This window comes from Pteronotus mesoamericanus, unplaced genomic scaffold (genome assembly GCF_021234165.1).
Source record: "Pteronotus mesoamericanus isolate MK-2021 breed Mesoamerican mustached bat unplaced genomic scaffold, CSHL_Meso_final contig_74, whole genome shotgun sequence".
Taxonomy (NCBI): domain Eukaryota; kingdom Metazoa; phylum Chordata; class Mammalia; order Chiroptera; family Mormoopidae; genus Pteronotus; species Pteronotus mesoamericanus.
This window is the reverse complement of record NW_026555247.1, coordinates 44583693-44609137: the sequence shown is the minus strand read 5'-3', so window position 1 is coordinate 44609137 and position 25445 is coordinate 44583693. Positions and strand designations below refer to the sequence as shown.

General features: G+C 63.1%; 1 protein-coding gene across 1 annotated transcript in view; it reads right to left on the bottom strand.

The window, feature by feature from the left end:
* Window positions 1-25445, bottom strand: part of PARD6G (par-6 family cell polarity regulator gamma) — a 49737-nt gene that overhangs the window by 19710 nt on the left and 4582 nt on the right. Inside the window, exon 2 of the mRNA XM_054583902.1 lies at window positions 9798-10020. Coding sequence (XP_054439877.1) covers window positions 9798-10020 — 223 coding nt within the window. The remainder of the gene's footprint in view (window positions 1-9797; window positions 10021-25445) is intronic.

Sequence of the window (25445 nt, the reverse complement as noted above, 5' to 3'; positions counted from 1 at the left end):
AAACAAAAAGGAATGGAAAATACAATGCAACAAATCCTCTAAATAGAGCTGTGGTATATAGTTTAAATTCCCCGAGTCAGGAAGTCAACTCAGCTGTCCTGGTGTGGGCTGAGGGCCCAGGGACACCAGGGAACCACACGTACAGACACAAACCAGAACCGTAATTCCAACGGCGTGTGTGCCGGGGATGGCGACATGGCTAAAAGCGCTTTAACTCTGGTTTTTATGGACTTTCTCTTTATAACTGTGTTAGTGGTCAGGTAGCTCTGCTTTCTTTGATCCTCTTTTTTCCCAAATGAGATGAAATTAAAGAGACCATCCCCCCCAGATGCATTTGCCCTGATGTAAAAAACAAACACGAGAACCTCACGCTCATGGAAGGAAGGCTGGGTGCTTTCACCCCAGGACCGGCAGCAGCACTGTGCACCCCGAGAAGGAAGACGGCGGCTTAACTGGCGGCCCTGCAGCTACGGCTGCCAGGGGCCTCGCACGCAAACTGGACGTCAGGGACCGGCCTGCACTGACCGGCCTGCCCTGACCGGCCTGCCCGCCCGGCGCCCGGCCCTCTGGGTGGCCCTGAGAGGGCACTTCCTGGAATCCTGCCTCCACCTACAAGCCAGGGGCTTTCCCCATCCCGCTGGAGCCGGCAGCGTCTCGCTGACCAATCGGAGCAGCTCCATTCTGACCAATCGAACAGCGAGGATTTGGAGCCCTCGTCTGCATGAGGACCGGCGTCAGGGAGCGGGTTTCTGTCGGCCTCAGCCAGCTGCCCCGGGGCTCAGGGAGCGCCCTGTCCCTCCCACCGCAGACCGAGGGCTGCACTTCCCCACGGCCAGAGTGGAGACACCGAGGAGGACGTCTTGCCCGTGCAGAGCCGAGCCGACCCGACCTGCGTGTGGGGCAGGCCTGGGCTACTTGGTCACTGAGCTGTTTGCACTGAATAAAGTTTCCTTCTTCACCGCAACGCGAACTGCGAATTCCTTTTGGTACCAAACTGGTGCCAACGGCCGTCGCTTAACAGGACAAGGGCACCTGCTCTTCTGTTTGACACGACACTGGAGGTTCTGGCCAGGGCATTGAGGCCAGAGGCAGAAACCAGCCCTGACCGGTGCGGCTCGGTGGGCCGGGTGCTGCTCTGCAAAGCAAAAGGTCGCTGGTGCGACCCCAGGTCCGGGCACGTGCCTGGGTTACACACTCAGTCCCCCGTCAAGGTGCGTGCGACAAGCGATGGTTCTCTCACATCGATGTGTCTCTTCCTCTCTTTCTCCCTCCCGTCCCCTCTCTCTCAAAGTAGAATCTTTTTTTAAAAATTTAAAACAGAAAAAGAAGTCAAAGGCATCCAGGTGGGACAGAAAAAAGTAAAACTATGTCTTGGGTGGAGCTGCTCAGTCACGCGTTAACTCTATGCCTAACGCGCCAAGGACCCACCAAACTGGATTGGACACGTGCGTCCGCACAGGAACCCGTGCAAGATCTCTGTAAAAGCAACGCACAGGATGTGGCCCTTGATCCCTAAAACAGGCTTCATGGCCATGTCTTCGCATCCTGTCTGGCTGTCAGGACCACCCTCAGGAATCAAGGGGGAACCCAGGGAGGGTTCCTCTAATGGTGTGGGAGCACAGTCAGGCTTCTCTCCGCAGCAGGGGCTGGGCTTTGCCCTGGGGGCAGGGGCAGGGGGCAGGGGTGGTGCCACACACAGGCTCTGCACAGCAGACGCCTCCCCAGTGAGCACGCAACGTGTGGCACCGGGCTCGCCTGTCCTTAAACTTTGCTGCAGGTGGAAGGGACCGGTGTCCCACAGGCCGTGGGAGGAGGACAGCGTCGGGGCCGCTGGGACACCCAGTGCTCTCAGGACGCAGCCCGGCGGTGGCGGCCCAGGCGCTGAGGGAGCCGCAGGCACAGCCTTTCCCTGTTGCTGCTCAGGGACCAGGACCCCCGCCCGCGCTGCACTGCCTGGGGCCTGGAGGGGCCAGGACGGCCACTCACTGTCACGCTCGGCACTGCCTGGTGTGTAACCTCTGTTCTGAGGGGTCTCCAAACACTTAATCACCTCAAACAGGTTCAACAGGCGAGGAAACCGAGGCACAGGAGAGATGAAGTGACCTGCCCAGGGCCACAGCCGAGACGGGGAGGAAGCCGGTCACTGGAACCAGGGGGCCCTTGTGGACACTCAGTACCAGAAGCAAGTGCCTGGCACTCAGTCCACCCCTCTCCCTTGATAGGGTCCCTGCTCCCCTGAGTCTGCGATGTAATGAGACACTGTTTCATCTTAAGGCTTGGACTCAGCAACCCCGAGGAGCATCGTTGCGGGACCCGTGGGCTGACCCCCTGCCGGAAACCCTGGTGCTGAGACCGTGGAGCGGGACCCGGGCAGCTCCACGGTCGCCCCGCCTCTGCCGGGCAGCGCCCCACCCCGGCCGGCTGACCCCGCTCCAGCCGCTGCGCCCGCGCTGAGGGCCAGGCGCGCTTGGTGGCCCCCTCCCCCGCATCCTCCGGCCCCTCCCCTAGCCGCCTCCGCAGCCCAGGGCTGCGACTCAGCCTGTGTTTACAAGACGCTCAGGCGGTGACCAGACAGGACAACTGTAATCAAACAGCTGAAAATAACCGCTGGCAGGGGAGCCCGGTACTTAGAGCAGCGCGCTCGGCCAGGGCGCCACGCCCACCGCTGTCTTTCCTTTCACAGGAGATCGAAGGAGCCCCACAAGGAGGCCTCGGGGGTGCCAGCCAGATCCCCCCCTTCCCAGCTCCGCCACGGCCCTGCCTGCCCTCAGCGGTGCCCGGACGCCACCAGCCCCGCCAGCCCAGTGGGTGCGAACAGCCGCAGGCCTGTCCTCAGCAGAGGGCGGCGGGCGGCGCCCCGGGCCAGCGCGCACTGTCTCTGCTCCTCCGAGCCTCCCTGGCACCAGCGTGCACGCCGCGCGTGCGCGGCTCCTGAGCGATGGCCGGGGGCGGCCCCGCACAGTGGCCCGAGGCTGAGCCCCACCGGCGCCTCCCACTCAGCAGGTCCTGAACACCTTAGAGGGCAGGGCCTCGTGGAAATTGAGGGTAGAAATGCAAGTTGAGCCTCGCCACCTGCCACGTGGAGTCCGGAGGTGGCTGGATGCTTAGGAGCAGGTGTAGGCACCAGGGGACTGGGAAGCCGCATCTCTGTAGGGCTCCCACGCACAAGAAACAGCTATTTCCTGCAATTTGCTTTGGTTTGAAACATCCAAGGTGACTGTGGACGGATGTCACTTGTCAGTGTGCCCGTGCACATTTTATAGGCGGTGACAGCACCCGTGCGGAGCTGCCCTGGGAGTTTGACTGTAACGCGGCCAAGCAGACACGGGTTCACCGCTGCAGTCGCGGGCAGGGAAACGGAAAAGTTCAGGAGACACCGCCACCGCGAACGAGCTCAGTGGTGCTGAGCCGCACAATCACAAGTCGTTCCGGTAGTAAATTTTGTGTTACGGATGCTTTGCCACGATAGAAATCAGCCTCTGTTGTTAGTTAACACATGGGGTCGTCAACCCTGCCCTGCACAGGCCGGCAGCCACCCGGCCACCCGCCCTTCGTGGCTCCGTGGGGGCTGGGCACACCCCGGGGGGCGCGGGGACCGGCACCCACGCCCCCACAGGAAGCAGCTTAGGGGTGAGTAGCTGCAAGTGCAACTGTCGGCCTCACCCCCACTCCCTGTCTGCGCCCGTGACAGGCTACCAAGTGCTCGGCGGGTGCGGGAACCTGGGTGCAGGTGGAGCCTCCGCGCTGAGTCACTTTCCCACAGGACAGTGTGGAAAGTACAGAGACACAGGGAAAAAAACAGGAAGACAAACCGCTGCGCAAGAGGAAATCCAAATCTTGCTTACGCGGCTGGCAGAGAAAAGCGGTCAGGGCGGAAATTTTTGTATCTCTGGACTCCAAACCAGTGCAGGTAAAGGCCTGCGTACCAGGGGCACCTCACAGCCACGCACCACGAAAGCACCACTGCTCCTGGGGGGGCGGACGCCTCGGTGCCGTCAGGCCGGCTGACCTGGGCGCCACCGGCCGGGCCGGGGACGAAGCCCAGACCCAGTTCTGGAAGGTGTCAGAGGCCAAAGCCACCCCCCACCCCCCCAGGGCCACGCGACATGAATTTAACCCCTTGTTCCCCACGGCGGGGGGAGGGGCACTCCTGGTTCTGCCAGCTTCGGCGACAGTAACAAAACCGACTCGCACTCGGTGCTCTGCAGGCGCGGCAGGGCCCCCCGCACCGCACACCTGCCGCAGGAGGCACTGAGCAGCTTCAGCCTCCCCTTGTCCGTCAGGCTCGGCACCGCCTGGGCGGCCCCCCCCCACCCGCCGGGCTGGCCCACCCCCGTGGCTCCGCGGAGCCCCCACCGCCCCCAGCAAACCCTGCACTCGCAGAGCAGACGCTGTGCCGGGGAGGGGAGAGGTGTGAGTCCGGGGAGGAACGCGTGGTCACAGCCCGCAGTCGTGGGGCGGGGGGACCAGGGAGGGGTCGCGTCCTGAGCACCCTCCCAGCGGCCAGGCCCACGGGCGGGCGGCCTAGGGGCTGCGGCCTGTCCCGCGACCCCCCACCGCAGCCCTGTGCAGAGCCCGGACCCCTGCAGACAGACACGGCGAGGCTCCACCACCTGAGGGGCCGGCGGCTCCGCGTCCCAAAGAAAACCCTGACGACGACGCGGGCCGACCGCTGGCTGACCGCCAGCCGCGGCCACGGGCTTGACCACAGAGAGCGAGCCCAGGCCCTGCTGGGCCCGATTTCCTATCGAACACGTAGATCTTTGGCTCGCCCGCATTGCAGCCCAGCCTGAATAAAGGTGTCCTTGTCACAGCGAGCCACCCCAACGTGGCAGAGAGGAAACGGTGAGGTGACCAATCAGCCACCAATACTTTGGCCTCCGGGGAAGCCACCAGCCCCCGGCACAGCCCCCCTCGGGGACGTCGCTGCTACCCAGTGAGGCCAGGCTGCGAGGGGCCCCAAACACAGGGCCCGTGACGCCAGTGTCGGGGGCGGGGCAGGCGCAGGCTGGGGTCCCAGACCCGCGGGGTCGCTGGCGGCCCAAGCCGCGTGCTGCCCTCGCAGAAGCGCAGACCCCACCCCGCGCCTTCACCCTGGGGCCGATCCTCGCAGGCCTTCACCGCCACGGTCACGGAACGGGGCGAGGTCAAAGTGAGCCTGCTTCCCGCCACCGCCCCCAATTCACAGGGCACCCTGCTCAGGCCCTGCTGCAGAGAGGCCACCGGAAACAAACACCTCCGCTCAAAACCCGCGCCCTGAGTCCACAGAGAACACGTCCGTCCCGTCTACGCTGACAGTGCCTGACCCAGGGCAGCCCGGTTCTTAGTGATGAGAGACTGGAACAGCTGAAACAGAAACAGTAAGGGGTCGGTTATATTTTGTCACATTCATAAGGCTGGTAGGTCCCTTAAAAGGCTGGTAGAGATCTAAATACTTGTACAAAAATTAGACAATACAATTACACCATGTTTCCATGGTTTTAATTTTCTTTTACGAATATGCTATGAACAGAAAAGTCTTTAAAAACAAGAAGTTTTACAGAGAATTTAATGATATAGGATATGGTTGTGATGTTAAGTTTTTTAAACGCAGGAACCCACATTCTAAGTATACTACGGACTTGACTATGTAAAAGTACATATAACTAGGAAATAAATAAGAAAAGAGTAGACTCCGATCCCATTGTGCCAGTCACATGCAAGGTGGGCGGCTGGCCTCAGGGAGCGCAGTCGGCTGGGGGGGGGGGGGGCGGGCCCACCCGGACGCGGGTGGACCGTGTGCTCGCAGCCGCCCTGGCGCCGGGCTCTGCTTCCTTCCCCAGGGCTGCATCAGCGCACGCTCACCCAGCGCGCCCACCCCTGGCAGGCGCAGGGCGGGGGGGGGTCGCGGGTCAGGCATTTGTTTTCTGCATTTTCCCACAGGAGGCGTGGGAGAGGTTTTGCCCTTTTTTACAATTAAAAAAAAAGAAAGAAAGAGAGTCTCCAAATACGAAAACTTCCAGGAGCCAGCGACAAGCAAAGAAGTGTCTCGGGAAAAAGCTCCAAAGCAGAGGGCGCGAAGCCCAGGGCCTGGGACACAGGGGACCCCAAGCGGCAAACCCGCGCCTGCCCCTGCCCGCGACTCCAGCCGCCCGACGGCCGGGGCAGCGCTGGGCAGCGTCCGAGGAAGGGCTGCGCGGGGCAGGGGGCAGACGTCCAAGATGAGGCGCGCGGAGGGCTCCCTGCCGCGCGCGGGCCCGACCTCCGCGCCCCCCCCGCCCCGGCCCCGCGCCCCGACAAGCCGCTCTGACTGGGAAAAAGAAAAACTCTACAAATGTGTCTTCCTCATTCTGTGAACCCAAGTACATGCCAGAGAACAGTTAACAAATACATGCAAATGTGCTATATTTAGGTTAGTTTGAAAGTAAACAGTTTGTGCACTGTAACTGCGCTGGGATTCTCCCCGGCCAGGAAGGCTGCCGCAGCCTCTGCCGCCCCGCGCAGCGCGGACCCCGGGCAGCCGGCGGCGAGGGCTCCGCCGCCTCTCCCCGGCGCCCAGGAGTGAAGAGGGCCCCCTCTCACTACGCGAGGACAGGGAACTCTGGTCGTTGAAGTACTTATTTCGTGGGTGTCTGCACTTCCTGTTTGTCCTGCGAAAGCGAGGAAGAGCTACTCCGAGTGTCCGTGCGCCTCCTCCCGCACTCCCTGGGCCAGGACCGGGGCCCCCAGGGCACAGCGTGAAGTGCGTCCCTCACACCGGCTGGGTCTGTGACCCAGGTGTGCAAACAGGACCCCAGATTCTGCCACCGTGACCCCTTTACCCTCTTGCTAAAGTGGGCGAAGCGTGACAGCAATAGGCCTGAGAACCTTGTCATTTCACCAAGGCCAGGCCACAGCTTCCGACAGACAGCGGCCCAGCCTGGACAGACAGCGGGACGGCCTGTGGAGGGCCTGGGCCCCTCGGCCAGGAGCACCTCCGGCGTCCTCGGGAAAAGCCCCCACCGCCTCCGGCCAGGGCGCCCCATCGGCCCCGCCTGCTGTCGGAGCCCCCGGGGCCTCAGCCCGAGAACCCTCAGCGGCCGCGACGCCTGGCGACGCCTGGCGACGCCGGCTCGGGAACCGTCCTCCAAGGCCCACAGCCACGGACTCGGGGTCGCAGGGGACCTGAGCGCCTGAGGCGCAATGATCAAAACACCGCAGCGAAGGCGTGAGGCCGCACGACCCGCCGCCCCTCGGCACCCGTGGGGGATGGGTTCCAGGACCCCCACCGACAGCAGCATCCACGGACGCTCGAGTCCCTCGTTTAAAATGGCTGAGGGTTCGCGTGCGAGCTACGCGCAGCCTCCCACACACTCCCATCGTCTCTTGGTTACTCGTGGCTCCCAACACAGTGCAAGCGCCCTGCCAACAGCTGTCGCTCTGCACCGCATGGGGCGTCGCAGGGAAAACCGCGCACGGTCAGTGCGGATGCGGCCGTGCAGGCCTCCCTGTGGAGCACACGGCGGCAAGAGCGAGGCTCTGTCCCAAGCGTTTCTGGTCTGTGCGTGGTCCGCCCGGCGGGTGCGGAGACCCCGACAGGAAGGCTGGCTGACCGACTTCTTTACCAATACGCTGACCTGCACCATCGCTTTAAAATAACGATCCGCTGCCACCGACATTCGACACACCCGCCTACAGCGCCGCGTCTGTGAGTCCCGCGGGCAGGAGCGAGCCAGGCCACCACGGACCCACGGACACTCCTGCGGCGACTTCCTGCTTCAGCCTGAACACAACCCGGGTTGGGGGGCGGGGTGAGGACAGGGGGCTAGCTGGTCACAGCCGCGGACCAGGCGCTGGAGGGAGGCCGGCGCCTCTGGGGGGCTTGGGGGACTCGGGTGATCCCCCGGCACTGCAGGAGGGAGAAGAGGCAGGTGGGCGGCGGAGGCGCGATGGGAGGCTCGGCCTGGGAGAGGCAGGGCCTGGCGGGTCACGCACCTCTGCCTGCGAACGCAGACCCGGGCGTCCGGGGCCCGTTGGCGTCGGGGAGACAGCGGGCGGGCGCCACGTGTCCCGAGCACAGGCCTGGTCCAGGGCGGCAGGCACCCGCCATCCCGCTCCGAGCCCAGCCCCACGCGCAGCAGCTGAGACGCACGGCCGCCAGGCGGACAATGAGGCCCGCAGCCTCACTGCGCATGCAGCACCGCACCCCCTCGGCCGCCTCCCGCACCGAGGAGCAGGCGCCGGGCCGTGCGGGCAGGGCGGGGGGACACGCCAGCCCCGGGCGCAGGGGGGCGGCCGCAGCAGAGAGAGCAGCCGCCCCTCCGCGGAGCGGGACGTGGACACCAACCACGGGTGGCTGGGGTGGGGCCGGGGCGGCCGCGGCACAGCCAGGCCCGGCGGAGGCGGGGAGGGTCCTGACCGGCCACTGTGGGGAAGGGACAGCTGTGTTGACGTCTCAGGCCGTCAGCAGGACACCGGGGCTCAGCAGGAACACGGATGCGGAGCTTTCTGATCCTGTGCCAGCACACAGTCCAAAGGGGGCTGGCGGCCTCCTGCTGTTGCCTGGCACCGCAAACAGGAGGACGCGGCCGCTCACGGCCCGGAGCTCCAGGCTCCGCGCCACCGCCCGCTCCCCCCAGGACCCCCTGCGACAGAGAGGCGCCCGGCACAGGCCCAGCAGCCTCTGCCCAGGACACGGTGGCTGCTGCTTTTAGCCAGTGCTCAGGCTCTGCCCCAGGAGCCGCCCGCCTCCCGGAGACATGGACCATTCTCCTCCTGCCAAACCCTCGGTCACAGTGGCTCCCGCGTGAGCTGCGAGTGGCCCCACGGCCACGGCTCCCCGCGGCGCGGCGCTCACCTGCGACAGAAGGTCGCGCGGGGAAGGAGGGGCTGTCGTGCCCAGGTCAGCCACCGGATGCCACCTGCAGGACTCAGGGGCCGCGCCCAACTGGCGGCGCCGCCCATCAGCACCGCAGACCCTGAACGACGCAGGCGCGTCCCACGTGGGTCCTGCCACCCTCAGGCGTCCTCCCAGCGACGCCCGCTGCTTCTGAGCAGCAGGGGGCAGCAGGGGTGGGCTGCCTCTGTGCACTGGCCCAGGCTGTTCCGGAGGGGCCGAGCACCCTGGATCCCGGCCCCCGCGGGGTCCCAGAGCCGATCACCCGTGCACGCCCAGGGGCAGCTACGCCCTGGGAGTCAAACGTCACAGGCGACGTTCACGTGCGCAGGGTTCGGCGTCCCTGACCCCACGTGGTTCAAGGGTGAACGGCACATTCCTTTGAAATGCTAAGGTTCTCCCAAACTCAGCGAAGAGGAGACAAGCCTGGAGCGCGGCTCGAGGGGTGAGCACGCGAGGCCCCGCCCCCCGTCACTGGCCCACGCCAGCCGCTCACTTCTCAGGAGACCGTGACGTTGTCACAGTGCCGCTCGGCCCGTGGGGCTGACGGGCCAAAGGCACAGCGGGATGTGAGTGCCCTTCTCCGGGCCCGGTCACAGCGGGACGCTGCTGGCTTCCTGCTCGGGCTGCTAACTGCGGCCTTTTCACTACAGAATTAACTCACTTCAGTTAAAAAACTGAAAGTATCGATAGTATTTTTCTCCTCAGCATTTAACAATCAGACATCAGCACCATCTAAAGTGGAAAATGCCACTGAAATATTTTTCAGCCTCTCTCATACAGTCACGTTGACCGAGCAAATGCTCGTTCCTTTCGTCTCTTGCCGCTGGCGAGAAAACCTGCTTTCCTCCCGCGGTTCTGGATGGACAGATACACAGACAGACGGGGGGCGTGTGCCCCTGACCCACGCGCCCGGCCCGAGCGGCAGCCGGGCCCCCAGTACCTCGTTTCTGGATGAAGACCCTGAGCAGGGGGTTCGCGCTCGACACGGCCTTGCAGAAGTTGTCATCGTTGTTGATGGGCAGCAGGTCGCCGTGCACGTCTGCGTAGCCGATGGTCACCTCGGTGTTGGCGATGTGGTGGGTGTGCACGACCCGCTGGTAGAAGTCCTCAAACTTCCCGGGCTTCTGACGGTCTAAGGAGAACCTTCGGAACTCGGCCCCGAACTACAACGCAAGACACGGGCGTCAGTGAACAGCAGGGAAAGGGCACCGAACATCAAGGACAAGTGTCTGCTGAGCCTGGGGCAGAGCGGTGACTGGGACCGCCCGTGGGGCCTGTGGAGCGCAGAGGGGACCGCTCCCTGTGACCGAGCACAGGGCGGCCGCCGTCGCTCGGGCTGCCGGGGCGCAGCAACATCAAGGTGGATTGTGAGGACGGCAGGTGGGATGGAACAGGAGTTCATCCCTCACCTGCCCTCAGGCCCAGCCGTCTGCACAGCCCTGAGGCACCTCAGGTACGTGAGGGGCCGGGGTGCAGCTGAAACTTCTGGACCTTTTCCTACAGGCACGGGAAGTCCTGGAACAATTTTAATTTCAAGCAAGGAAGTGACCTGATATAATTTGCATTTTATAAAGAACAGAGGCCCTTCAAAAGGGTCAGAAGGGGAGGCAAAGGAAAGAAGGAATCTGGGAAGAGGGTGCCCACACATCGCAGGGAGAGACCGCAGGTTCTGGGGCCGGCCAGGGAGACGGAGCAGATCCCTCTTCCAAAAACATGCTCCTCGCCCTGCCTGCTCGGGGGTCGCCCCGGCCCCTCCTTCCCAGCCGCCCGGGCCCCGGCTCAGAGGCCGCGGCGCTGCCGCCAGCGGAGGACCCCAGGTCACCTCCCACCGGGTGACCTGTCCAGGGCCCAGCGCCGCCGCCTCTGTTTGTTTGGACTGAGGTTCTGGCTGTTTCCCTCACTTGGCAACAAGCAGACAGAATCTGTGCTCTTCAACAGAACTGCAAAGTAATTATAGTGGTTCCAAAATACACAAAAGTGAGATGCCTAATGTTTACACAAAACCAGCCGCTGCATCCTCTGGTCTTTACGTCAAGGCAAACCCGCTCAAACCATGCAGGTCGGCACCAGGCAGCTGGACAGCCCCCAGCTCTGCCACTGGGGCCCAGCGCAAGAATCTGCGTTTCTCACGAGGTCCCAGGACAAGCTGATGCTGTTGGCCTGGGGACCCCACGCATAAAGCCCCTGGTTGTAAGGAAATCGCTGTCGGAGTCACTGGGAGAACCAGTCTCCGGAGGCATTTCCCTTTTAAAAAGCAAAGGAAAATGAGCTCCTCACCCTCCCGGCACTGCCCCGGGAATGAAAAATCTTCAAGGCCCACGGCAGTGGAACAACACAGAACCCAGGTTTGGGAAAAGCCTCCTCCCACGGCCAGGCTGGGGAAGAAAGGCTCAGACTCCGCAGGGCCGGCCGGGGAGGGCGGCCGGGGAGCGAGCCCGGCGCCCACCGAAGGAGAAGCACTGCCTGTCTTCTCGGTGTTAACTCCGCGCACAGCTGGCTGCCCGCTGAGCGGCTCCCGAGGTTTTCAGGACAGAAGGCATCTCGCCTGCGACGTCCGTGGGACGGGACTTGGTCCCCATCTGGGGTCCCCACCACAGCGCACGCCTATCGGGGTCACCTGGCGTCTTTCCCGGGTCAGCTGCCTGATACTTGCCAACATCCTGAGCAGTTACTTTGTCATCTGTATATGCCTTTTTCTCACTAAATGTATAAAAAGATGTTCGTCCTGTCGAATGAAACTTGTAAGGGCATTTCTGACCTCTGAGTTTGACCTGCAGCTGACTGTCCCCCGAGCCGAACGCGACGCGGGCCCTGCCCGCTCCCCGCCTGCCCGGCTTGTGCCCCGCCCTGCAGCCCCCTGAGCGGAAACCGCGGGCCTCACAGACGCCCCCCGCAGCGTCCCCGGCACACGGCACTGGGCCCAGGATCTAAGGTGCATCTCGATTCATTTCTCCGTTCCTTTAATAATTTTCCTCAAAATAGGTCTTAACATGTTAATTTTTAATTTTTTTAAAGTTTAAATATAGTCGTCATACAAACTTATATTGGTTATATTAGTTTCAGGCATACAATATAATGATTTGAAACGAAAACAAATTCAGATTTTTTTCCTGACAGAAGCAGGTCAGACCTGCGTTTGGCTGTGAGGCCGGCTGTGTCAGACGAGCTACAAAGTTTGAAAACAGAGGTGTAAAACGTGGTATGTGGAGAACGTTTTTTCCAATTTTGTAATTGTGGCAAAATACATGTAACACAAAATTTACCATCGTAACCAGTCTTTCATTTTTTTATTTTCCAGTGTCAGGTAACAGTGTTACCCTGGTTTCAGGAGTGGGCGTAGTGGTTGCCCAATCCCACACCCTACAAGGGGTCCCCCAGCGCCTCCCGTGCCCACCGGGCACCAGGCGTGGCCCTGTCACCGGCCTCGCGCCCGACGCCGGACTTTGCGTCCCTGTGAGGCGTCCGTAGCTCTCGGTCATGTCGCTGTGTCTCTGGACCACGTCTTCTTCATTCATTCATCCATCAGCGCGACACTCAGGTCCTGTCCATATCTTGGTTACTGTGTATTCAATGTTCTTTATCTTGTTAGAGTCTTTGTTTCACCAAGTCTGTTGCATGTGATGCAAGTGTTGCCAACCTTCCCTTCACTCTCAGGCTCTGCGTCTCCCGCCCTGAGCTGGGTCTCCTGCGGGCGGCACGTGGGAGGGCCCGGTCTTCTGACCCCTCAGCTACCCCGGCCTCTTCATTTGCGCATTTAGTCCATTTACATTTGCAGACACTGTTGACAGGTATGTAGTCACCGCCATTTTATTATTTGTATTTTTCATCTTTTCTTCCTCTTCCTCTTAAACAAGTCCCTTTAACATCCCTAGCAATACCGATTTGCTGGCGGTGAACTCCTGGAGCGTCTCCTCGTCTGGGAAGCTCGGCATCTGCGCGTCGATTCTGAAATACAGCTTTGTGGGTGGAGTCATCTTGATCGCAGGTCCTTACTTTCTTTCACTTTGAATATTTCATGACAATCCCCTCTGGCTGCAAAGTGTCTGTTGAGAAATCAGCAGACAGTGTTGTGGGCCCTCCGGCACTCCCATGTCAGTAGCTGCCTTTAACTTGCCACTTTTAAGATTCTCTTTGTCTTTAATCTTTGGCGTTTTCATCAGGATGTGCTTGGCGTGTGCCTGCTGGGTCCATCTTTTTGGGGACTCTCTGTGCTTCCCACACTTGTGTGTGTGGTTCTTTCGCCGCGTTAGGACGGTTTGTGGCCATTACTTCTTCAAGTAGGTCCTGGGTCCTTGGTCTCTCTCTCTTCGCCCAGTGGGGCCCTACGATGCAGACTTCGAGGTTGTCCAGAGGTCCCTTGAACTTTCCTCATTTTTAAAAATTCTTCTCTCGGGGAATGACTGGGGCGGGGGAACGTGGTGGCGGGTAAATGGGAACAAATGTATGTGAACAGTAAAAAATTAAAATTAAAATAAAAAACTAATTAAAATTCTTCCTCCTTCGGCTTACCGTCTAAACCGCTGGCTCGGCCCTCCGCTGCGCCGACTCGCCCGCGGGCTCCGTGCGCCCTTCACGGCAGCCGCGCCATTCGCCACCCGGACTGGCTCTTTCCCAGGGTCCTCATCTCTTCGTAACGGCTCTCACTGAGTTCGCCTGTTCTTCCCGTGAGTTCATGAGCCTCCTTGTAACCAGCGTTTTGTGCCCTGCGTTTCGTAGACTGCTTGCCTCCATTTCATTTATTTCTTTTCCTGGAATTTTGTCCTGTTCTTTCACTTAGGACACATCTCTCTGTTCCCTCATCTCAGCTGCTTCCTGGTGCTTGTGATCCGCGCTGTGTCCTCGTCTCCAAACGGTGACCTCAGGAGCAGGCGTCCTGCAGGGCTGGGAGGTGCCGACGCCCGAGTCACCTGAGGAGCACGAGGGTCACAGCAAAAGGACAAAGGACAGGCCTGAATCTCTCCCGGCAGCCACAGACGGGATGACCTGTGTGTTGCGCCATCAGCAGGGATCGCAGCTGTGCGGCCGCGGCATGTACGGCGCGCGTAAGTAAACACGGTTGTTTATGACAAGCAGGAATTTACCTTCCACTTTGTGAGAGAGGCCAGGGAACCCACCCACCCTTTTGAGAACCGGCAAAGAATCAAGCGTCCTTTCAAAAGCTTGTTCCTGGGAGCCTCGCAGAAGCACCATCCCTCAGAGCCTGCAGGCAAACACACTGCCCCTCGTTACTATTGTGATAATAACGTGATAATGACTGGATTTCATGGCTGAACCCAACTATTTTCTCCACAGCAGAATATTAAAAGGCAGAATAAAAAAGTACCTCTTAATGTGTAAAAAAAAGATCTCCAACACGATGTAAGGAGGCCAATTAGCAAAAGGACTCCATCGGCTCCAAATGTAATTCATTCACATTTCCTTTAACAGCATTAAACAAGTACTGATAACACAGTCACTATGATACACTTAGACGAGAAGGATTCTCCCCCTCCCCGCTTCCTACTCCCCCCGTTTCTTGTCATAGTTCGGGGGGGAGGCTGCGACAAGCCCTCGGAGTGACCCGTACCGGCTGTCACGGAAGTCAGGGGCTGCTGAGCCACCTAGGTCACCGACGGAGTTCTTCCTCAGGGAACAAGGCACCTCTCCTTGGCCCGAGCGAGGGGGCACCGAGCGGCGGGGACCGCGGGCAGCCCTGTTGGCGCCTCTGGACGACGGCGCGCTCGTCCGCGAACCGCCCCTCCCCCAGGCCCGATACGGACCCCGGGGAACACGGTCCGAATTTTCCACTCTCTGAGAATCGGTTAATTTCCACTTTCTGAGAATTGTGAAACTTAACCAAAGGCCTGCCCCGAGCCAAGGAGGGTTTACCCTGAATCTCAGCAGCAGGCTTTGGGGGGCTTTCACTTCCGATCTCCCTCTCCCCAGCCCTCAAAACCAGCAGCCGCGCCGCCTCAGAGGGGCAGGACCCGCTCGCCGCGACCCGAGAGCCCCTCACCCCACGGAGCTCGGCCGCGCGGACAGAGCGCGCGCCGGGGGCAGGCACAGCGCGGGCGGGGAGCGCCGGCAGGGACGGCGCCGTGAAAGTGCTGAGGGCGACACCTCCGGTGCGGGTGTCTCACTACAACACGAAAGAGAGAACGAGGACGGGCTGGGGAATGACGGGGTCACGGGCGGCCTGGGAAGAAAGGTCCGCGCTGGTCTCCGGGACCCGGAAGGCCGCAGGCGTGTGCAGGGCGTGTGCGGGGCGTGTGCGGGCGTGTGCGGGCTGGGGCCGTCCGTCCGGGGAAGCCCGTCCCGCCCCGCCGGGCTGACCGCGGGGTCGGCGCCCCCGGGGAGTGAAGGCTCACGGCGCGGCGAGCCGGCGGGTGGAAGGCGGGCCCCCAGCCCGCGCAGGGCCCGGAGCACAGGCCGCGAGCCTCGCCGTGCCTGTCGCTTACGGGGGACTCTGTCCGATCACCACGCGGCCGCTAAGCTGACTACGCCGACACTTCGGTGGCCACACTTGGGAAAGGATGCACGTCACAGAATTAGCCCAGGAGTCACCGAACAGAGAGACACCAGCAACCACCACAAACCCTCAAGAGGGAAGCATCTTAATTCCAGAGTTATGACATATTATTTGAAACGTCACCAAAAAGGGTAAAAATATTTAGGAATAAAGGTAACAGAAGAAGTGAAAAGACCTGTACCTTGAAAACTGCAGTGTCCATAAAACTGTTGAAAAAGTAGAGCCGACCTAAACAGTATGGGCACACGTGGGACCCGCGGGCATCTACACGGGACAGAGCAGGAGAAAACAGCTGTCACTCCTGAAGTTCGCCCCTGCCGTGCGGGGCCCCCACCCCCCCTTTCCCGCACGCCCACTGCGGCGCTCGGACGGGCCGCCTGTTCTCCTCCAAGCCCCCGCAGAGGCCTTCCCGGAGCAGACAGTTACTTAAGGCGTCAAAAGGAGGGGAACAGACATTTGATGTTCATGGGTCAGGAGACTACATTCTAAGAGAGCAAGAGCCCTCACGCTGATTAAAGATTCAATTCAATCCATACTAAAATCCTAGCTGCTTTTTTTTTTTTTTTTTTTGCAGAAATTGGCAACCTGTGCCTAAAATTTATACAGAAATGCCAGAGACCCAAAAAATCCTAAGGTTCTTGAAAAAGAATAGTTGGAGGACTCACACTTTTCAATTTCAAACCTTATAGTATAGTGCTGGCATGAAAATAGACATACAATCAATAGAATAGACTTTGGAGTCCAGAAAAGAACCACCTTACATTTGTGATCAATTGATGTTGGATAAGAATGCCAGGAAAATTCAGTGGTGGGAAAGAACAGTCTTTTCAACAGATGGTCCTGGCCCGGGACCCACATGCGAAGAAGTGAGGCTGGATTCCTACCTCATATGAGCAAAAACTGACTCAGGTTGGCTCAGATAGACCTAAATGTGATAAACTTATAAACCTTTAGAGACACAGAATTAAATTTTCATTACTTGGGTTAGGCAACGATTCTTTGATACAGTGCTAAAAGCATAAGCAACAAAAGGATAGATAGATTGGCCTGCATCAAAATCGAAAACTCTTATGCTTCAAAGGACACAATCAAGAAAGTAAAGAGAAAATCCAGAGAATGGGAGAAAATACTGCAAACCATACACACGAGGGACTTGCATCGAAGACACATGAAGAACCCTTAAAATTCAACAATAAAAAGACAACCCATTAAAAATGGACCAAAAACTCAAATAGATATTTTTCCACAGAAGATGCACAAATGGCCCATAAACATGAAAAGCCCTCCGCTTCGCCCCTCGTTAGAAGCGTGCAAACCCGCCCAAGAGGGGCTACAGTCTGGCCCCCTAGGGTGATGCCAACCGCAGAGGGGGCGACGCGCTGGCGAGAAGGCGGAAGGACCCGGACCCTCGGCACCTGCGGGGAGGCCTGCCCAGGAGCCGAAGCTGCTTGGGAAATCAGCTGGAGCTCTGAACAACACGGACCGTGGGGTCACTGCGGGCCCAAGACGCCTCTCCCAGGGGTGCGCCCGGGAGCAGCGACCTCAGGCGTCCGCGCAGACCCCGCACGAGCGCGTTCCCCGTAGCGTTGCCTCCCACAGCCAAGAGTGGGGACGATCCGGGGTCCCCCGCAGACGACGCAGGGAAAGCAGGTGGTCTGCCCTCGCGACTGCATGTTATTCGGCCACAAAGAGGAAGGAGGTACTGACACACAATACGACAAAGAGGAACCTTGAAAACATTAAGCCAAGTGAAAGACTCCGGACACCACAGACCACGGACCGCACGCTTCCATCTCTGTGCAGCGCCCGGAAGAGGCCAATCCGCAGAGGAAGCAAAGCGGCGGCGGCCGGGCCGGGGACGGAAGGGCTTGCGATCGACTCGGACGGCTGGCGGGTCCGCGGGGCCGGGAGCCTCTAGCGCCGGACGGGGTCAGCGTCGCACAGCTCTGCGGGCGTCCTGAGAAGGACTGAACGCCCAGTTCAGAGCTGGGGTTTTTATTTTGTGTGAATTATAGCTTATAGAGCAATTTTAAAACTACTTCACCTTAAAGAATCATTTTTAAGACAGCCAGCTGAAGGGTGGTTGAAAATCCCATTTGGAAACACGGACACCCTGGGGGGGCACCTCGCGCGTGCACACGGAGGGTCTGCGGCCCAGCCACCCGCTGTCACGGTGACGAAGACGAAGCCCTAGGAGCCGGGGGAAGGCGCCCGGTGCCTGCCGGGCCTGCCGCCGAGAAGCAGGAGGTGACACTCGGTCCGAGCTGGCGGGGCCGGCTTTTCCAGTTCGCGTGGGTCCCACAGAGCTGAGCTGGGGAGGAGGATCGAGGACAGCAGCCGCGCAGGACGCAACTTGCCTCCTCTCACACGCCCCTCCCCACCCCGACCGGACGGCCACAGGCCCTCGTCCCCAGCCCAGAGACTACACTTCACGTGCGTGGCGCTTCGGGGGTCACGAGGCTCTGGCAACGTGAGTCTACGCGCACCCTCAACGTCACGTGACCTCAAGGGCAACCCACTGCCATTACCACGATTTTTGGTTTGCAGGTTAAAGACAGTAAAAATGCAAAGTTTTCTTTTTCTTGATACCTAAGGAGCCTATCTCCACACTTACCCAAGTGTTTAAGCAACTCCACTGAGGGTGGAAACAGACTGAAGTCCGAGCAGGGAGGGCTTTGCCAGGCGCCCTCTGGTCGGACCCGCGGCCTGCGCGCGCGCCGTGACAGCGGCGAGCCGCCCCCTCGCAGGGCCTCCCGACCCCGGAGCCGACGGGCCTGTGGGGGCAAAGCCCGGACGGACGCAGGACGCCCTGAGCGGGGACGGGGAAGCGGCCTGGCCCGGGGCGGCACGGCACCGTCAGGGCATCACAGGCTGTCGTCAGACTCGCCAGGCAAGGCCGCGGACGCCCGGCAGTGAGGGAGAGTCTTGGCCAGTCACAGTCGGCTTAGTAAGTGGGTCACTCTGCGACACCTCCCAAGCCCCGAGCAGCCACAGACGCTCAATCGCCGCACGCACGAGCCGTGAGAGCAGGTCTGGCTGGTGCAGCCCAGCTCGCTCTGCCCGGAGCAGGCGCTCCGGTCTTCGTCGGCCTCGTGGGCTACCCTGCTGTGAGCCATTCTAAGCGAAGCCCTCGGGTTTCCATTAAGTGAACACTGCCGGACAGTCACAGAACAGGTCGTCAGATGCCAGCAGCCTGCACCGGCCTCGCCCGGTGCTCCTGCCTCAGCCCACGCGCCTCTAGCAGGGGCCACGCGTCGGCGGGACGGGGATGGAGAAGGCACGTTGGAAAACTCGCTGACTGGCCGCCCGCGGCACCCTGGGGGTCTCCCAGTGAGGAAACACCCTCGGGCTCGGGGGACGCCCGCAGGGCGCCGGCCGTGACTGTCCGTCAGGCGTCCGGGCTCAGCGTCAAATGCCCGCGCGGAGGACACAGAGTCGCGCCGGCCCTCGCCTGCACCCAGCACCTACCTGCGGGCGCTGGGCGCTTCTGTGAGGAAAGGCCATCGGCCCCTTCCACTCTGCCGCCGCGGGAGTGGCCCCAGGCACCCCCTGACCACCAGGACCCTCCTGTAAAAGTGTCGTTTTAAGTGACATGTGTCTCTTTCCTTGAACTCCCTTCTCCAAACCACCAGCAGGAACTCAATGAACAGACACTGTCCTGCACTGGGCTTTTCAGTCGTTAAAAAAATAAAGAGGACCTTTAAAAGCTGCTCACACAGACGAGGCCCATCGCAGGGAGGAAATGCGCAGAGGCCCCCGGGGCGGTGGCGGCGGCGGCGGCGGCGGCTTCACGACCCCGGAGCCCGGCCGCATCGGAGGGCCTGCTGGACGCACCGGCGCACCGGCCGCACCAGCCACCCCGGCCGCACCCGGTCTGAGGCGCCGGGCCGGGAACACCCAGGACGCGTCTTCCTGGTTGCCACTCCGCGTGGTTCATTCAACAGAAGCGACTGAACGCAGTCCGAGGCCTGGCCCTGCGCTCCCTGCGGGGCGGACGGTGGGCCGGGCAGCCAGATGGTGAACCGATGCGCAACCACCAACTGTGAGATGCCGACGGAGAGACCGCATGGCACGGGCCGGGCTGCAAGGGCAGAGGCCGGGCGGGGGCGCCGCGCCCGCTGCACCGCCCACCGTGCAGGCAGGGGACCCGAACGCAGCGTGGCCCCCAGGGCGCCACGAGCAGGGCTCTGCCGCGGGTGCCTCCGGTGCCCCCCAGTCGTCGAGGTGGGTCCTGGGGTCACAGTCCATACAACATGCAGAGGAAGGGGACCCTCTGTCGCTCTGTGTGTGGGTGGGGAGGGTCCCGTGCGCCGCTCTGAGCCAGGCGCTGCAGGGGAGCGGGACTTCCCACGGCCGCGCAGCCTCCCACCGGCGCGGGGTCAGAGCTCCTGGCAGCGGGCGCCGGGCCTGAGCGGGGGGAGCGACGCGGCGTACGCTCAGGGGCCACGCACGCAGGGCCGTCCTGGGGACAGGGCCAAGGGGCCACAGAGAAAACTGAAGGACGACCTCCCTTTGGGGAACGAAGGGGCACGAAGCACAGCCACACCTGCCTGGGCACCTGGGCCGGCTGCGCATGGGACCCTCGACTTCCCGGCTGGCACATCAGGACGGTTCAAAACCAGGCCACAGGCCCGTGAGTCAGACAGGGCGGGGCCGAGCGCGAGCCCACGCGATCCGGGTGATGACAGGGCCGCCGCCGGCTCCCGGACCTGCCCCGACAAGCCCACGTCCTGCGCGCGAGGCCGCCTCTGCGGCCCGCATCTCGCCGGCCCCCAAGCCCCCGCGGCGGGCGTGGGGCAGGGCTGCGGGAGGGCACCCAGGCTTAGGGCCCCGGCCTGCAGCCTCCGCCCAGCACACAGGTCCAGCTGTGGGGAGGACGTGCAAGCAGCACCAAGCTTGGTGGGCACGTGGTTTCATCCTAACGGCAGGCGGAGGGGCCCCGTTCCCACGCGCCCACAGCAGCCTGGGACCCAGCAGGACTCTGAACCTGCCTGGTCACAGGCTCCTCACTGAGGGCGCCAAGGCTGACACAGGAGGGCACTCAGACAACGCCGCACAGCCCCGCGGCCGGGGGCTCCCACACAGAAGGCCAGGCAGGGGCAGGGACGCCCGGCAGGAAAGGCCCGCTAACCACTTGGGCCAGGAGGGGAGGCTCGGGCGCCGGCGCAGGCGCGGGAAGACGCCGGTGCTGCAAGATGCGCTGCGGCCGGGCTGCTCCTGCGTCACCACATCCACGGGACCGTCCGGAAGCACCAATCCACTCAGGCCGCGGAGCCTGCACCCCAACCTGCGCGTGGAAGCGGGGCCCCATCCCAGCAGGAGCTCGCGATGGGTGGGGACGGGCTGCGGAGGCATGCGGCCTGGTCAGGGGCGTCTCATCAATACCAACCGGGGGCAGAGTCGTTCCGAGCAAGGCCCAGGATCAATACTCCAGGTTCAAATTCCCAACTCGCCGTTACTGGCTGTGTGACTCTGGGCCATTTCCATCTCGCTGAGGGAACTTCCTCCTTTGTGAAGAAGGGGCAGCAGCACATTCCCAGGAGGTCGTCACCAAAATCAACCTCAACTGCAGATGCCGAGGGAGACCGGCACGCCAGCGGCGGCGCGGCGGCGGGCCACCACCGGCCTCCCCGGAGCCCCTCCTCGGCAGGCACAGGGCCGCCCTCCGCACACCAGCGAGCGGGTCGCGGGTACCCCCGCCCAAGGCGGGGCGCCACCTCGGTGCTGACCAGGGCCGTGGCTTTCTCAGGCCTGACCCTTCCCCCGCAGGCAGGCCGCTATTTCGCAGAGCTCGGTTTCACAGGGAAGCAAGCTTGTCATGGTTCCGTAAGAGCAAAGCTGTGCTCCCAGGAGACGCAGCCCAGCAGGCACCACCTGTCCCGCCGTGAAATTCAAGGGGCCTCGCGAAGTGACACGTCCAGGTGTGCTAGGCCCGGGGAACTCGCCGATGACACTCTGGTGACAGCTGCAAAGAGCCCACACAGCAGGGCAGGGGGACTGAGACGCACAGCCAGGGTCCCCCCACAGTCACCTCCCCCACAGGCTGGGCTCACGGGGGTTCTCAGGAAGCAGGCGGCCGGAGCCAGGGTCCAGGACACGGGGTGGGGGGGGCGGGGGCGGGGGCGGGGACACACGCAGTGACTTCAGATCCCATCAGCAGGCGGGTGTTGCCCACTTCCCAGGAGGCGGAATCCAGGCATGGGGACCGGACGGGGCAGGCGCGGCGGCTGGGCATTCGGGGCCGTGACCACGGTCGGCGGGTGCACAGGCAGCCAGGCCGAGGCCCGGGCCTCCTCCCTGCCACCGAGGTATAAGGTGCCCACCCAGCAGGGGGGCGGCAGAAAGCCCAGCACACGCCTGATGCTCCCGGAGGTGACACTTCACCTGGCCTCCCCCCTCCCCCCGTGTGGCCTGGAGGCGGCAGCTCCCACCAGTCCAGACGGGGCCCCCGGGGCGGGGGCGACCCCGAGGCCGGGTGCCCCCGACACACACCTGAGCCGGAACCGCAGGGCGGCCCCACGGCCCGTCCGCTCTCGAGGGCGGACGCTCACTGGGCAGCAACCAGAGTCTGTGAGCGCCTGGGCCAACAAGCAGAGGCGCCCCTGACGAGCAAGGGGCTGTGTCCCCAGGAAAACGCTCCCAGCCCAGGACGGGGAGGACAGGACAGGCCACGCCAAGCTCAGAGCGGGAAGCGGAGCAGGGCTCCCCAACACACCGCTCTCAGGCGTGTTCCCCGACGCCTGGGGCCTGTCTGACGCGTGTGCGGCATGCGGAGCCCCCGCAGCAGCTTCGAGGCCGCAGCGCGTGCCCCTGGGAGGGCCGACCTCTGTCCCCCGCCCCGCCCCTGCCGCCGCAGCTCCGTGCGGGCCGTCCCCCAGGCAGACAGGCTGTTTGGCCCCATAGCAACACCCCATTATTTTTCCAGGCCAGCGAGGGAAGTGAGGTCGGGACCTGTGGGTGGGGAGCTGGCGGCCGAGGCCCCCGGGCCGTGGAGAACAGGATACCAGCGTCGCTCCGGCCTCCCCGGTCCAGGCACAGCCGCCCCAGCGGCCCTGCCCCAGCAGCACGTGTCCTCGAAAGGGGGCATCTGAGGGAACTTTCTGGACCACACACGGGTGCTCACGTCACGTCCCAGAAGCAAAGGCAGAGAGCCCTGCTGGGAGGCCTGACCGGCGCGGGCCTGCTTCCAACGTGCATCCTGTGGCGCCCTGCTCACCGGACAGAGCTCCAAGAGAGCCCCGCGGCCCCCGCAGGTGTGCACGGGCGTCGGCTGCAGGCGATGCTCCACGGGCCTCCACAGCCCGCCCCAGGGAGGCGGCTGGGTCCTCCTCCACCGTCGCTGAAGAGCCCTTGGCTTGGGCTGCCCGTGGCCTGCCAGAGGACCCAGGCCCACCGGTGCTCGCCGACGCCTGGCCCACCAAAGGGGCCCACAGAGGGGGGAGTGGACAGCAGGCTGCCCGAAGGCCATGAGAGCCTCAAGCCAAACCACAGAGCCACACGCGGGACCTGGAGGCCCCTTCGCACGTCGGGGGTGGGACCCTCAAACTCTGTGAGGCAGAGAACATCTGTCCGGCTGTGCTCCTGTGTCCGTCAACAAGTACTCCGCGAGCTGCGGCTCGAGGTCTGCGGGGTCCCCCAGTCCTCAGACATCTATGGCAGCCACGGCCAGGGCCGGCGTCCACACACCTGATTCGGGAGCAGCCCCCGAGGTGTGGGTGAGACCGAGCGGGACCCCCGGCCGGTCAGCTCTGTGGCCTGTGAGGCCAGGCTCCGCGGCAGTGCCGGTGGCTGCTGGAACTGCCGGGCGCCCACGAGGAGCGCGGCTCACGGCCGCCCGCTGCAGGCGCCGCCCAGACCTCGACACAGACCGAGACACGGAGGGACGCCCAGCGTCCCTCGAAACCCCGTCCGCTCCCCTGCTCGGCGGGGGCAGGCCTCTGGGACACAGCAGTGAGTCCTCACACTGCGTCTGCGGGGGCAGAGCCCCTGCCAGGGCCGCACGGGGGTGCAAGCTGACGAGGCAGACGCCAGGGCCTCCTCCCGCACGCCCTGCCCTGACCCGTGGTCGCCAGGTGTGCATGCGTGCAGCTGGCTCAGGCCGCACGCCCGAGGGCAGCGCCTTTGCTGTCACGCCCGCCGGACACCCCGCAGGGCCCTCCGTGCGGCAGGAGGCCCACAGCAGCTCCCTAGGGGCTGAGCATCTGTGGTCCACGGTAGCAAAGGACTCGGTCACTGGACCCTCCGCCGTGGCCTGGGCGGGACACAAACTCAAAATTTACCGGCCAGGCCATGTGGGAGGACCGGGGCAGTTTTCAAACTCTCTGAGCAGCAAAGCCTCTTCTTCTTCCCCGCTCCAGGTAAAGTGCTGCAGGCGCACCCCAGGCACACCCGGGTGCTGGGACCGGGATGGGGCCACCCGCGTGGTGGCCCACGGCCTTGGGGGGGCGGAGGCGTGGGCGGCGCGTACAGGACACACCCCCCTGGACCCCAGGAACCTGGGAGAACTGCTTTTAGGGGACAAGGAACTGAGGATCCAAGGTGACATGTGTCCCCGCTGGTGCTGCCTGCCCCCTCCCTCAGGTGACAGGGGCTGCGCGGTGGCTCTGGAGGGGACACCCGGGGGCCCACGGTCAATGAGGCGGAGGCAAGGGCACCCCGTGGGCAGCATGGAGCCGGTGCTCGGGCTGCAGGCGTGGAGCCAGTAACCCTGCAGAGCCATCGCCACGTTTCCTTCACACCAGTTTCCTTCCAGCTCTCAAAGCCTCTCTTCCTGTTCATCTCTTCTCCCTGCCTGGCGCCCTCGCTCCCTCACAGCGCAAAGGGAGGGGGCAGGCCACCGCCCCCTCAGGCACCTTGGGGGCCAGCCCTCCGGAGGATCAGGCGCGGCTGATTCCCCTCACGGAGGAGTCCCCTTCCCGCCGCACGGCCGCCCCTCCGAACCAGCAGCGAGTGGGAAAAGACCGCGACTCCGCATCTGGACCCAACTCGCCCAGCATTTGGGCGCCCACTGTATGTGAAGCACGGCCCCTCCCACCGTGGGCACTGGATTTCCCGGGGAGCAAACCGCTGAGCCGTGCAGCCCCCCTCCTGCGCTGGAGGACGGCGGGCGGGGGGCAGGACCGGAGGGCCCCCAGGTGAGGCAGGGTGGGGCCCACGGGGGTGTCCTGGGGGGCGGGCACACGGCCGGCCACCCGCACCCGCGACCTGAGGGGGGTGGGGGACGCCTCACCCAGCCCCCCGTCCGCTCTCTGGCTGCAGGACCCTCCGCGGCGCCGTAAGCTGCGGTAGGGGTACCGCCCGCCAGGGCTGCCCCGCCCCGGGCTCGCAGCAGTGGTGACAAACAAGGGGACGCTGGCCCCAGGCTTCGAGGGGCAGCCACTGAGCAGAGAACGTCCCTCAAGGCGGCACAGCAGGAACCGGCCGCAGAGAAGCCGGAAAAGCAGAAGCTGCTCCCACAAAGGCACAAGACGCTACGCTCCCCGGCTCCGGACCCCCTCGCCGGGCAGCCTGCACCGACGCGGCCCTGGACCTCAGGGCCGCCTGTGGGGCCAGCGGCGTCAGGCAGGACTGTGGGCGGGGAAGCCCGTGGACTCTGACCAGGGGCAGCCTCGCGACTGTCCCGGGCTCCCTGCTGTTGGCGCGGGGGTGAAACCAGGACCCACCTCGCAGGGCGGGATGCGGCCTGACTGACTATGATGTGCGATCACAACGCATTCGGAACTGTGCTTGGCACAGAGGGACGTAGCTGCACTGGGGCGGGTGGCGAATAAACCTGAAGAAATAGTTGTGCACACAACCCGACCACGGGCCGTGTCCAGCCTGGGCTATCGGGGCGGCCGCGGCTCCTGGTTGTCACAGCAGAGCGGCAATCGGCGGCCAGGACCAGGGAGCCGGTCGCCACGAGGACAGCGGGCTGAGCGCGCACCGCAGGACCCCGAAGCATCGAGCCCTGGGGCTCCGGCCTGCTTCCTTGCCGGTCTCTAAAGGCCCGGGGGTCAGGGGGGCAGTGTGGGAAAGGTCGGGATGCCTCCCCACGGGCTGATTCGTAAAGGAGAGGCTCTGACCCCTTCAACGGCTGCA